The sequence below is a fragment of the Pterocles gutturalis genome, unplaced genomic scaffold (genome assembly GCF_000699245.1).
Source record: "Pterocles gutturalis isolate BGI_N339 unplaced genomic scaffold, ASM69924v1 scaffold1784, whole genome shotgun sequence".
Lineage (NCBI taxonomy): Eukaryota > Metazoa > Chordata > Aves > Pterocliformes > Pteroclidae > Pterocles > Pterocles gutturalis.
Window position 1 is genome coordinate 8,567 of NW_010127815.1, and position 11,702 is coordinate 20,268.

Here is an 11,702-nt window from a genome sequence, read left to right on the forward strand (position 1 = left end):
GCTTTCTGCAAGTCAGTCACCTTGAAAATGGCATATGAAACCGTGGGGAAATGACTGTACAAAGCTCTCCCCCCGCAGATCTTCACTGGGCTCTTCCTCGTGTGATTTCTAGTGCAAGCCCGTCACCCTGGCCTTGAAAGAGGGAAGTGGGAGGCTTGTTTACATCTGCACCAAAACCCACCCCTCTGGGCCACAAAACTAAGTGCTTTGTAAGAAGTGAAATGGTAAAAATGTTTTATGTTAATGGCTGGGGACATTAGATACTAGCAAAGCTGAAGGAAGGTCTAGTAAGAGTGTGTGTTTGGGCTGGTGCCTCCCCACGTTGCATTGACCCAACCTAACGGTGACATGGGGGCTTTGTCCCCCTGCTTCCTTGGTGGCAGCCTGCTTAGGACGGGCTGTCTTGCTTGGGATGTCCTTGCTTTCAGCAAAAGAAGCCCTGTAATGTTCCTCACTGCCCAGAGTACCAAATGATAATTTGAATGAGCATGAAGTTATTTGGAGTTGGATTCAGCTGGACAAATCGCCTTTGCCTCACACCGCTGCCAGCAGACCACTGTTCTGCTCAGCAGTGATTATTCAAGCAGCAGCTCTTTCCCCGTTGGATTGCACCTTGCTGGGTCAACCCTTCGCTGCTGTCGGGGCAAGTGGTTCTCTTATACAGCTGCTTATCTTAAAGGAGCTTTCCACTCTCAAGGGGTGGAGCTGTATCTTGTTCCTCTTTCCTTATGAGTGCTGGTAGTGCTGGTACAGGGCTGTGTAACTAGGCTAAAGAAATTACTACTTAAATCCAAAAGCATGGGGTGCTCAGATCTAGAGTTCAAGTTCCCATATCCTGCAGAACTGCAGAGCTGGCTCTAGAGTCACTACCGCGTCAGAGCAGATGGCTGAACTTCTGGGATCATCTTCCTCCTGGCTCTGGACAAAACCCACCTCACATCCCCAGACTTGTGGTATTTTCTCTAGTCTCTAGATTTCAGGTCCGTCTTACGGCATTTATTGGCACTGCAACTATGCCCAAACCCTGGCTGGAGTAAGCATCAGCGATGAGAACTACCCTTGATTGTATAATACGTGCTTGTCACCAAACCGAATGCTGGCTGGTAGGAGGATTTTGGAAAGCCTGTATTTTTAAATTATTTTTTTTATTTTAGAAACATTCACTGGCATAATGAAGCTACTTCAGTACTGGGGTCTTCCAGAGCTGGGGTCTACGAGCTGCACCAATGGTCAGCTGTAATTCCCGTGCGCAGCCCTTGCTGTCTCAGATCCTGCAGCACATGTGGAGTAACGCTGGAGCAGGATGGGTGCAACAGACTGTGCCACTGAGTCATTCTCTTCTGTGCCATTGCGGGGTGGGAGGGTGCAGTGGCTTGACTAGCACATGTGACAAACCAGAGAGCTGATTATTACAGCCCTGATGTAGTATCTAGCTGACTATTAATCCTTTTAGTCCTATAAAGGCTAAATATATCTAGAGTTTAAATCTAACCTTGAATCTCATGCTTAATCCTGCCGGCAGTCTCACGTTATAGCCTTCAGGGTGTATCTGGGAGAGAGCTCCACAAATAAATCAAACGAAGGGTCAGGGTTCCTGGCTTCACCTTGGTGTGCTACAGGCATAGCACTGAACAAGCCTTTTATTCCCATGCCTTACTTTGTAACTGGCATGCTTCAGTGCTGCTAGAAGTATGGGCCCCTGCTTTGATGTGTTCAGTCCTAGATTTTGGTAGGTATAATACAGGAACGGAGGTAAAGGCAAGAGTGTGCTTCTATTAAGGACTTCACCAAGAGCTGTTCCTAAACTGGGAAGCTTTGATCAGCTTCATTAAATTAGAACCATTCTCAAGAGCTGCTCTTCTAGAGAAAAAGCAGAAAGCAATGGCAGGACAGTCCAGAAGACTTTATGAAGTCTTTTTAAAAATCATAACATGAGTTAGCTGGAATAGGCGTGGAGGCAAGTTAGAGGTGGCGTGTCTTTGCCCTGGAACGGACCATGAGCTGCTGATTGCTTTGGCAGCACCAAATCCCTCGGGGTACTCTAGACTTCCCCAGGAACTAGGAATTAAACTGTTAACAACCATCTAGCATATCTAGGAGAGTCAAATACAGTGCTGCTTTTTTAGGGCTTTGAAATTACACTTTCCCCCTCTTCCCCCTCCCACCTCAGTCTCATTAGCGTTGAGGCTTGCTATTTTAGCTATGGCAAGAAAAGACAGAATAACTCTTCATCTGCCATGATGCCTGTGGTCCCTATAGAGAGGGCTGGCATGGTTTATTGGAGAATATTGGGTCCCTTACAGAGGATGGGGCTTTGCTGCGGCTGTTTGGCCAGTTACCTGTGGCCAGTGATACCCAACCCATGGTGGAAGCTGGCCACGTTACTGTGTGCCTGCCTGGCAGCTCCAGCCAGATGATTTAGTTTTAGAACCTGCTCGTTTTGCATGGCAGAGGACTACTTCCCAAGCTGGTCTTCCTTCAGCGGGGCTGGGGGTTTGATGGCCAGGGTCTGCTGGCCCTGGCTAGGAGGGGGGCTGTGAGCAGTGGCAGTGCCCATGGACCTCTGCCATCCCATGGGCAAGGCATTGCCAGGTTTCCTTCAGAGAACTGCTTGCAGTGAGTAAAACTAAGCTCGTTAATCTTTCCCTTGTGGTTTTTTTCCTTGGCATGATCTCCCTTGTACACCTTGGAGCCCTCCTGCCTGTCTGAAAGCCGCATGCAAACGTGATGAGAGCTGCAGAAACTGCGGAGTGAACTGCTAATGGCTTGTGCCAGGACCGCAACCTGGGGCTCTGCCCCTGGCTCTGCATTTTCGGTGGGCAGAGTACTGGGCTTTGTGCTGCTCCCCTTACCCAGCTCTGTCTTCTTGTGTAAGACCAACAGAAGATTTGATGATGCAGCCTGTATGTCAGATGCTGAATATTTTATGCTGCTGCTGCTAGAGCAGTAGTGAATATTCTGGAGCTGATCCCACTGCATCAGGGTTACCTGAGAAAGCAGGAACACGGACTTACATTGGCATGACAGTTACATCAGTTTAAGCAAGAAGAAATTGGGAGTTTGTAGTGCCTTGGATGGTTTGGTCTTTTCTTCCCTCCTCAGAATTGTGTTTGTCTTGTGCAGAGCTGTCAAAATGGAAGAGGGAGGCAATAAAATACTAGCTCTAAGTGTAATCATTGGGAGACAGTGTTTAAACATCCTGCTGATGTCCAATGCAGTTTGTAATCTGGATGAAAATGAACACTACTCAGTCCCAGTTCACTTGGTACAGTTTCTCAGTTGCTCAAGGCAACTACAGGTGGACTTGCTGGTGTGAAACACTTGTGTCTCTTTGCAGGGCCACGATGGGCATCCTGGAATATCGGTGTGTTCATCTGTATCCGTTGTGCTGGGATCCACAGGAACCTAGGAGTTCATATATCCAGGGTCAAATCTGTCAATCTCGACCAGTGGACACAAGAACAGATACAGGTAAGGCCAGTGAAACACACACAGTGCTGTTCCGCTCGTGCGGCTTGGTAAGCCTGGAAATAAATGAGTCTGAATAGGGAAGCAGGAAGAAGATACCGAGCTAGGTTAGATTGGGAGGGGAAATGGCATGATTTCAGGCTTAGCAGGCATCAGAGGGTAAAGACAAACACTCTGCAAGTTTCTATAAAACTGCCAAGGCTGCTGCTGTCTGGAGCTGCTGCCTACCTCTGCTTCTTGAGGCTTTCAGAAGACAAATCGTGGCATTCCAGAGTGACATTAGGTTGCTAATGTGATATTTATCTTGTCTTTGAATAAATATTGTGCTGTGGTGCTTAGGATTGGCTAATTGTATGAAGGGGGGATCATAGCAACTGCATTGGATTCCCAGCTGCACCAAAAGCCTGAGGAGTGGCTTTCGGGTACAGAAGAGACTTCAAAAGTCCACGTGTGCCTTCTAGTTAACACGGACAGATTCTTGCTTGGTAGCCTGGCATGCAAAGAGACTTCAAAAGTCCACATGTGCCTTCTAGCTAACACAGACAGATTCTTGCTTGGTAGCCTGGCATGCTCGTGTGTGTAAGAGCTTTAATGTCCATCAAACAAATGGTTCAAGAATTCTTTTGAATTGCAGTGCATGCAAGAGATGGGAAATGGAAAAGCAAATCGTCTTTATGAAGCCTACCTGCCGGAGAACTTCAGGCGACCTCAAACAGATCAGTATCCTTTCTTCCTTTGCTGCTGAGGAAATGTGGAGTCTTTTCATCCTGTCAGCTTAGTAGCTGCGCTCCTTGCACAGGAGGTTTAACTTCATGTGCCCGGGCATCAGCTGTGAGAATGGGTGCCTAGCCAGGCACCCTGCGCAGGCTGCTTGGTTACAGAACAAAGCTGAAAGGATTGCTCCTGAGCTGTCAGAGTGGAGAACTGGAGCACGAATGTTGCAACCTGAAGCATGAGATGTACTTTAGGGTCTGGGGCAAGTAGGAGGGTTGACTTTCAAAAGCGCTGAGCACTTAAAAGTCTCAGTGGAGGCAGATAAAAAGGTTCAATGCTTCTGAAAAATTAAGTTGTAACTTTTTTTACCTTACAGGAGGGTTTCTAGGTGCCCAGTGCAACAGCAGTATAGTGATGTGAACCTAAAGAAATGCAGGAGCACCTCTACCATCACTTTTTTTGCCTTAAGCCGGTGGTTGAGGTGCTTCTGTACGCACAGATCCATTTCTGTGGCCCCTGTGTGATTGGTGCTAATGACATGTATGCTTGTAAGTGATGGCTGAAGTAAATATACATCAGCGAAGAAAACACACTAGGAATTAAGCACTGATTTAATGGGCTTTTTATAGCAGTGTCATGCTTGGAATAATCCAAGGGCAAAAATCAAGTAGCTAAAGTAGTTGGATCCAACATTAAATTATTTTAAGAAAGTTATTGCTGGAAATGCTCTTTAGACAGTCATTAGTTTAGTTACAGCCTGTACCTTGTATCCACCTGTCAAATAATACTATGTAAGTCTTCTATTCTTGAGTCATTTGTCTTTAACAAGCTGCTTGCAGAGCTGTGGAGAGCTTTATTCGGGATAAATATGAAAAGAAGAAATACATGGACCGGAGTATTGACATCAATGCATTTAGGGTTAGTTTCTAATCACTTCTATAGAAGCTTGAATACATGTTAAGATGTAAGTGTATGTCTGTCTGATGAGTAAGCAGTGACTCTATGAAAATAGGCAGTTTAAGTGTTTCCTGTATTAGTGACTAATCTCTTCTCAAAGGCTGATTGCCTTCAGTCATTCTGTAGAAAGAATTTAAATTGGAGGGCACCTTTGAGGGCCATCTTGTCCTACTGCTTGCTGAAAGCAGGACTAGCTTCAACAATAGGTTTTCAGCTGTATTTTTAAGGCTTTTTTAGATTAGTAACAGCATCATTTAGAGCTCTGTATGATCTTTCTTTTGGTATGACATGAGTTTTGGCCCTCATGTCGGTGTTTTTTTCCTTACAGAAAGAAAAGGATGACAAATGGAAAAGGAGTAATGAGCCAGTATCAGAAAGAAAACTGGAACCTATCATCTTTGAGAAGGTGAAAATGGTAAGACCAAAAGGCATGGTCATGGATCAATTGTAAAGACTTCTCTCAAGCAGAACAGAGGTAATCCAGCTTGATATGGAAGCATTTTTTCTGGCCTCAGTCATAGCAGTGGATGCATTGAGTCACACTAATGGTAGTAGCTTGTTTTCCTCTGCTCAACCAGATACTAAGCAGACGTGTTCTGCCTCGCAATGCAGAGCAGATTGGAATCCAGCTACTCCCTGCTTAGCTTTCTAGCCTCAGCAGTTACTTTTTTCCTATTTTAGAGCATGCTTGAATTTGACAGTGGTTCCAACATAATGGGACAATAAAACAAGTATGTAATACTCGCTCTGGAATTCGGTTCGCTTTCGAAGCACTCATGTCCACTGGAGAAAAAAAAAGGATTTTAAGGGTTAATCTCTCATTAAAGCCTCTAATGTAACATAGTAACACCAAAATTTGAACCAGACTTCTGGTGTTCTTCTTCTCTAGCCTCAAAAGAAAGAAGAAACGCAGCAGTCTAGAAAAAGCTCTCCTAAATTGAACCAGTAATGGACTTGCTAGGACTTGGTAAGAGCCTTTCCAGCCTTATTGCAGGTGTCACAGAGACCCTATGCACCATCTCTGATCTTGTCAATCTGATGAGCTTTTAGTACTTATTTTCCATGTCAGGTGAGCAGTAGCTGATAGGAGCACTAGACTGTTTTCCTTGAACTACTCCAGTGCAACTCAACTCAAGCACAGTGCTCAGCACTGCAGCAGGGACAGTTTTCATTGTGTTTTTCTTTTTGCTGGTGCGGTGGTTGTGCCTACAGTGCTACAAGAGCAGCAGTAGTGGTCTTGCACTGTGGCTCCTGGCTGCTCTGAGGTTAATAGGACAGCTATGGCACAGTGTGCTTCCTTGGTTCTGAGCCAGTTCCTTCTCAGCACCAGAAGGACGAGCGAAGAGCTGGCAGTATGTGTTGGCTGAAGTAGGTTACGGGCCGGGTCAGTGGGTTGAGCAGCATATGTGCAAACTGCTTCACTGGCAAGGAGGCTGCCCCGAGCCTGAGGTCATCTGTGTGAACATCCACCAAGGCTTTGTCTCTCCCAGATGCTCCTGTGACAACCACGGTTACAAACGGCAGGCCTAGCAGCTTAGAGAAGGATCTTGATCTTTTTGCGTCGGTGGGATCGAGCTCTGACTCCAGGAAGGTAAGGAGGGAAGAGCAGTGCTTGGCAAAGCCTGGCTGGATGCTGGAATGAGATGGTGACCTGTGCCTTCCCCCAGTGCTGAATGCAGCTGTTGTGCTTGTGCTGTCTCTGTCTCAGGTCACGGGCTCTATGCCAACAGCTGGAAGTGCTGGTTCTGTTCCCGAAAATCTGAATCTCTTCCCTGAGACAGGAAGCAAAGGGGAGGAAGTGGGGAAGAAGCAGCTCTCTAAAGACTCAATCCTCTCCCTCTATGGCTCCCAAACACCTCAGCTGCCTGCACAAGGTAAGAGATCTCAGAATAGAGCTGTTAAATGGCAGTATGCTAATTCAGAGTGGGTGGGGTGTCCTGATAGCTGACAAGCAAAGATGTGGGAATGTAGGTGGGCCTTCCTGAGAACTGGTGAGCAGCATAATGAGCTTCGGCTGGATGTCACGACCAAGTGAGTGCTGTGATAGTCTCTGATTTGAAGGTCGGCATTTCAGCCCTTGATAATGGATGCAGCAGTTCTTCCCTTCATCACTTCTCTGCCTCTTTCTAGGAGCAATGTTCATGGCCCCAGCTCAGATGGCATATCCTGCAGCAGCATATACAGGTTTTCCAGGAGTAGCCCCCTCCAGCAGCATGATGGGAGGCATGATGGCCCCATCGGTGGGAATGATGGCCCAGCCTGGAGCTGCAGGGATGGTGACTCCCATGGCCATACCGGCTGGATATGTGGGTAACGTGCAGACAGCGGTCATTGGTGTCCCCAACGGGATGATGGCTGCGCAGCAGGCTGGCTACGTAGCTGGCATGGCAGCGGTTCCCCAACCCGTCTATGGTGTGCAGCCAGCGCAGCAGCTTCAGTGGAACATTGCTCAGGTAAGGGCTGATCTGCTGCTGCCCCAAAGGTGGATGGAGGGCAGGGCAGGCCCATGCAGTTAAACCTAGCCTGTTACCTAAACCTTCAGTGCTTTCATAGCCTGGCTACTGGGGGTGGGTGAGGTCTGCCGATGCTGCAGGCAAACTCTGGGATCACAAAGGAGTAACTTGTTCAGAGGTCTCAGTGCTTGGTGGAGAACCAGTGCAGCATCAGCTAAAAATGAAAACTTCCTCAGCTTGCTAGATGGACATAAACCTGAGAAGTCTGACTTCTGTTAACTGTAACTCTTTATAAGAACTTGCCTGTAAGATGTTGGAGCAAGAGTTTTACCTTTGCTGGGGGCTGGCAGTCTCCTTGACATAGCCTTGACTTCTCTCCTCTCCCCTTTGCAGATGACCCAGCAGATGGCTGGGATGAACTTCTATGGAGCTAATGGCATGATGGGCTATGGACAGTCAATGGGTGGAGGAGGTGCCCAGGGAAGCAATCAGTCCCTCAGCACTCAGATGTGGAAATGATCCCTTGCGTTGTGACCATTTTTGCCTTCTGTTCTGTTCTTCAAAACTTCTCCATGAGACATTCAGGGTTTTTTCTTTCTGGCTGGCTGCCCAGCCTTGAGCCTCTTTCCATAACTGAGACCCATCTCTGCCTTTTCACTGGCACACACGGTGAAACCTCAGTGACCAGAACATGAGCTCCCCTGTATTTAGCACAGTCAATGCACATTTCTGGGGTGGACCCCCTCCTTGCACAAACCTCCACTAATGCTTCTGGGTAGCACTTAATGTCCTGCTGGGTATCTTAGCAGAGGTGTGACTGAGGAATTTGGGAAATCTGTACTTAATACTGCCTGTAACGTCAGGCCTTTTAAGCGTCACCTAAACTCTAGTATTAGTAGGGGTTTCAAATAGCAGAGGGGTGGAAACCTTGTTTGGTGCTGAGGAACTGGATTTTAACCCGAGCCCAGGGGCAAGCAAGCCTTGCTACCTCTTCCCTTGAGTGGAGTTCTCCGGAGCTGAGGCCTCGCTGTGCTTGGCTCGCCAACCCTCATTGGAACCAAAGTCATTTTGAAGACCCCTCTCCCTCCCCCCATGAGCAAGCAGGATTCTCGCACAGTGTGGGGGTAAGCTGTTTGGAATGTGAAACTTGCACTTCAGAGTGGCTTTTCTGTCTAATATGTGGTATTGATGTATTTAACTTTTAACAATCTAACTGAGAGTTAACTTATCGAGGGCTGAGAGCCCATTGCAAGTTTTCTTACACTTTTAAAATTACTATGACATCCTAATTTATACTTTTTTCATTTTTTTTTTGTTCCTGTGTATCTTGGTACTCCTTTCCAGATAGCTTTTGACATTTTAATCTAGGCATAAGGAGTGGGTGGGTCAGTTTTCTTTTCTCATCTTCAGTAGAACACAACTGCTTAAACTCATCAGCGTGAGCAAGAAGTTGGACTTCTGAGGTCTACTTTATCCTGTGTATATGTAAATTCCCAAATAAAATATTGCAGTGAAACCTCAACTGACTTCTCTTGTTTTTAAGCAGCAGAACAGATTGTGTTAAACACTGCTGTCACCGGTGTGAGTTGCTCACTTCAGGTGTGGGGATTTAGAGCCTTTCTTCCAAATCAGACTCACTCCATCTGCTCTCTAGTGGGGCTGTGGCCCAAATGTCAGGCAAGGAGAGTGTTTGCCTGAATGCTAAGAACTACCAGCACGCAAAGAACCAGGCTCGGCAGAGGCAGAATCAGGTCAGTTGACACTTTTATATACAAGAGAGACTCCCAGCTTCGGGGTGTGGGTGAGCGCACCATTCCTGCAGCTGTGCCTGGAACTGGTAGGGCTGCAGCTTTGCACGAATGTTCAGCGAAACCTGACCAAGGCCTATTCGAAAGGGAAATTTTAAGCTTGTACAAAAAGTGGTAAAGGTGAGAATATGAAAGGCTGAGGGGGATTTAGGAGTCGCCTAAAAGAACAGATATGAAGGCCAGTGTTCCTTAGGCTCGTGGGTGGCTATGTGCAGCTGCAGGCGAGAGAGCTCAGCTAATTGTGTGAGCCTTGAGCTGATGGGACTCTGCTTGCATATTAATTATGGTATTTCTTTCTTCAAGTCAAAACCTGCTCTTTTCAGAAAAAAAGAGGGTTACTTCCTCTTCCCCTCCTCCTGAGTGTATCTGTTTTGGGGGGGAGCGTTGGCTTTTTTAAGCTACACATGTGGTTTTGGGCTGGATGCTTTGAGAAGCTCAACTCAAGCACAGAAAAAAGTTTTCAAGCTGGCTTTAATCATCTTCACTTGCTGCCCCAATACTGTACATGCAGGTACAAGCCAATGAAAATGTGAATATTTCAGTTTTTTCCTCTTTGGGAAAACTGGCTAAGAATATTTTACAAAATAGCGTGCACCCTCACAGCCATCAGTCCTGCTGCATATAAACCACAAAAATACAAGAGTTTTACATTAAGAAAGACCACACACATATAAAACATTACATAACACAGGTATAAAATCGCCATTTGCTTTTTTTTAAATCTATTACCATTCTCAAGTATCCATCACAAGCCCATCCCCTTGTCTTGAATGTGGAAGGGGGGCTTCAAGGACCCCCTCATTCACCCCTCTGCGGCATTTATTTTAAGGTGGAGTTGTTAAACTTACGAATCTGTCATCAAAGCAAAGTTTATCACAAAATACAAGTGGGCTAGTGAAGGCAGCCACGTTTGTTCACTGTAATGCAATCACATCCTGGTTTCTGAAAGTCCAAAGCCACCCTGGGTGAGTGTCGGTCCTGTTGAGTTCTGCACCTAACTCTCCTTTTCCCCTCAGGTAATGGATGCACATGGGAAGATGAAAGGTTGACATGTGCCACTCGAATGGTGAGATGTCTGCTACCTTTTTCACTAGAGATTGAAGGCTAAGCTTGTTGGAGCAATTAACTTGTGGCTAATGGAGTTCTGACAATTTCCCAGTCTAACGGGACTCTCTTGCTTTAGGAAATTCTTTTCAGTGCAACTTGGGGACCTTGGGATGGAAAATGTGCAGTAGCATTGGTTTCTGTGTCCTGCTTGTATTGCTTTCGTAGGATGCACCCCTGTCAGATCCTCATCCTAGCCTTCTGAAGCAGCTACCCGGAGGAGAAAGGCTGTTGTTAGAAATGAGTGGCTGGCTGAGTTCTTCTGGGTGCATCTCTCATTGCTTCAAACGATCAGGGACCTTTTAGATAAATTTTCTCTGCCAGTGCATGTTATTATTTTGCCCCCTTGTACTTTTTAGGGGGCTAATGCAGTTTAAAAGGCATAGGCTGTGTTTAAAGATTTGTAAGGTATAGGTAAAACCCCTCACATGTCTTGTTTGGGAATTTAAATTCTGAATGTTTTGCTAGGATGACTGCTTCAGTTTGGGTGCTTCTAAAAAATTCATTGGTGCTTTTCTCTGTGTACTTATGGGGGTTTGGTTTGGGTTTTTTCCTGGTACTGTTAGTAATCAAATTCAAGGACAAAGTTCAGTTCAAACTTGGAGCTGCTACTTTACCGGGTGTTGTTACTAAGACTGATGTCTATGTTTTTATATTTGAGGTATAAACTTCTGAGATTAATGACAGATTCTTGAGTCCTGGACAATATCTTAAATGGTCCAGGTGCTTGTTCATCGCTTCATTTTGAGGTGGGGAGTAGGACAACATGATGGGGAAGATAATTTACTTTTAACTGCAGGAAAAGATCAAGCCCTTTTAAGAAAACAAGGCCACCAACTACAAAGTGCTAACGTTCAAGAGGCATCTGCTGCCAGGGTCCCTGGCCGGGGGGGACCCTCCCTCCAGAGAAGCACTCCAACCTCTCGCTTCCCTTGCCCTTCAGCTCAGCGATCGATAGTGCGAGTGCTAACGAAGCAGAGGCTGCAGGTGGGAAATGCACCCCCCAGAGAATTGCTCTTCATTGCACAGTTACAACAAAAAAATAACCTGAATGTGATAGTGCACTAAGCTCTGGTTCTTAAAAAAAAAGAGAAAAAGGAAGGGGAAAAAAAAAAGAATGAGGTATACCGATAATCGGAGCTCCAGACAGGCGCAGTGGTGACAGCAGCTCCTGGGTCTCGGTGGCCGCTGCTGGACC

The 11,702-nt window shown here is 46.3% G+C and overlaps 1 protein-coding gene across 1 annotated transcript; it reads left to right on the forward strand.

The window, feature by feature from the left end:
* The first annotated feature begins 3,333 nt into the window (after nucleotides 1-3,333).
* Nucleotides 3,334-8,750, forward strand: SMAP2 (small ArfGAP2). Its single transcript, XM_010079381.1, is given in 10 exon segments — nucleotides 3,334-3,471; nucleotides 4,103-4,188; nucleotides 5,022-5,100; nucleotides 5,468-5,554; nucleotides 6,029-6,074; nucleotides 6,077-6,106; nucleotides 6,630-6,730; nucleotides 6,848-7,013; nucleotides 7,273-7,592; nucleotides 7,986-8,750. Coding segments are annotated over 9 exon segments (1,038 nt in total). The 5' UTR covers nucleotides 3,334-3,471; nucleotides 4,103-4,105; the 3' UTR covers nucleotides 8,112-8,750.
* Nucleotides 8,751-11,702: the final 2,952 nt, after the last annotated feature.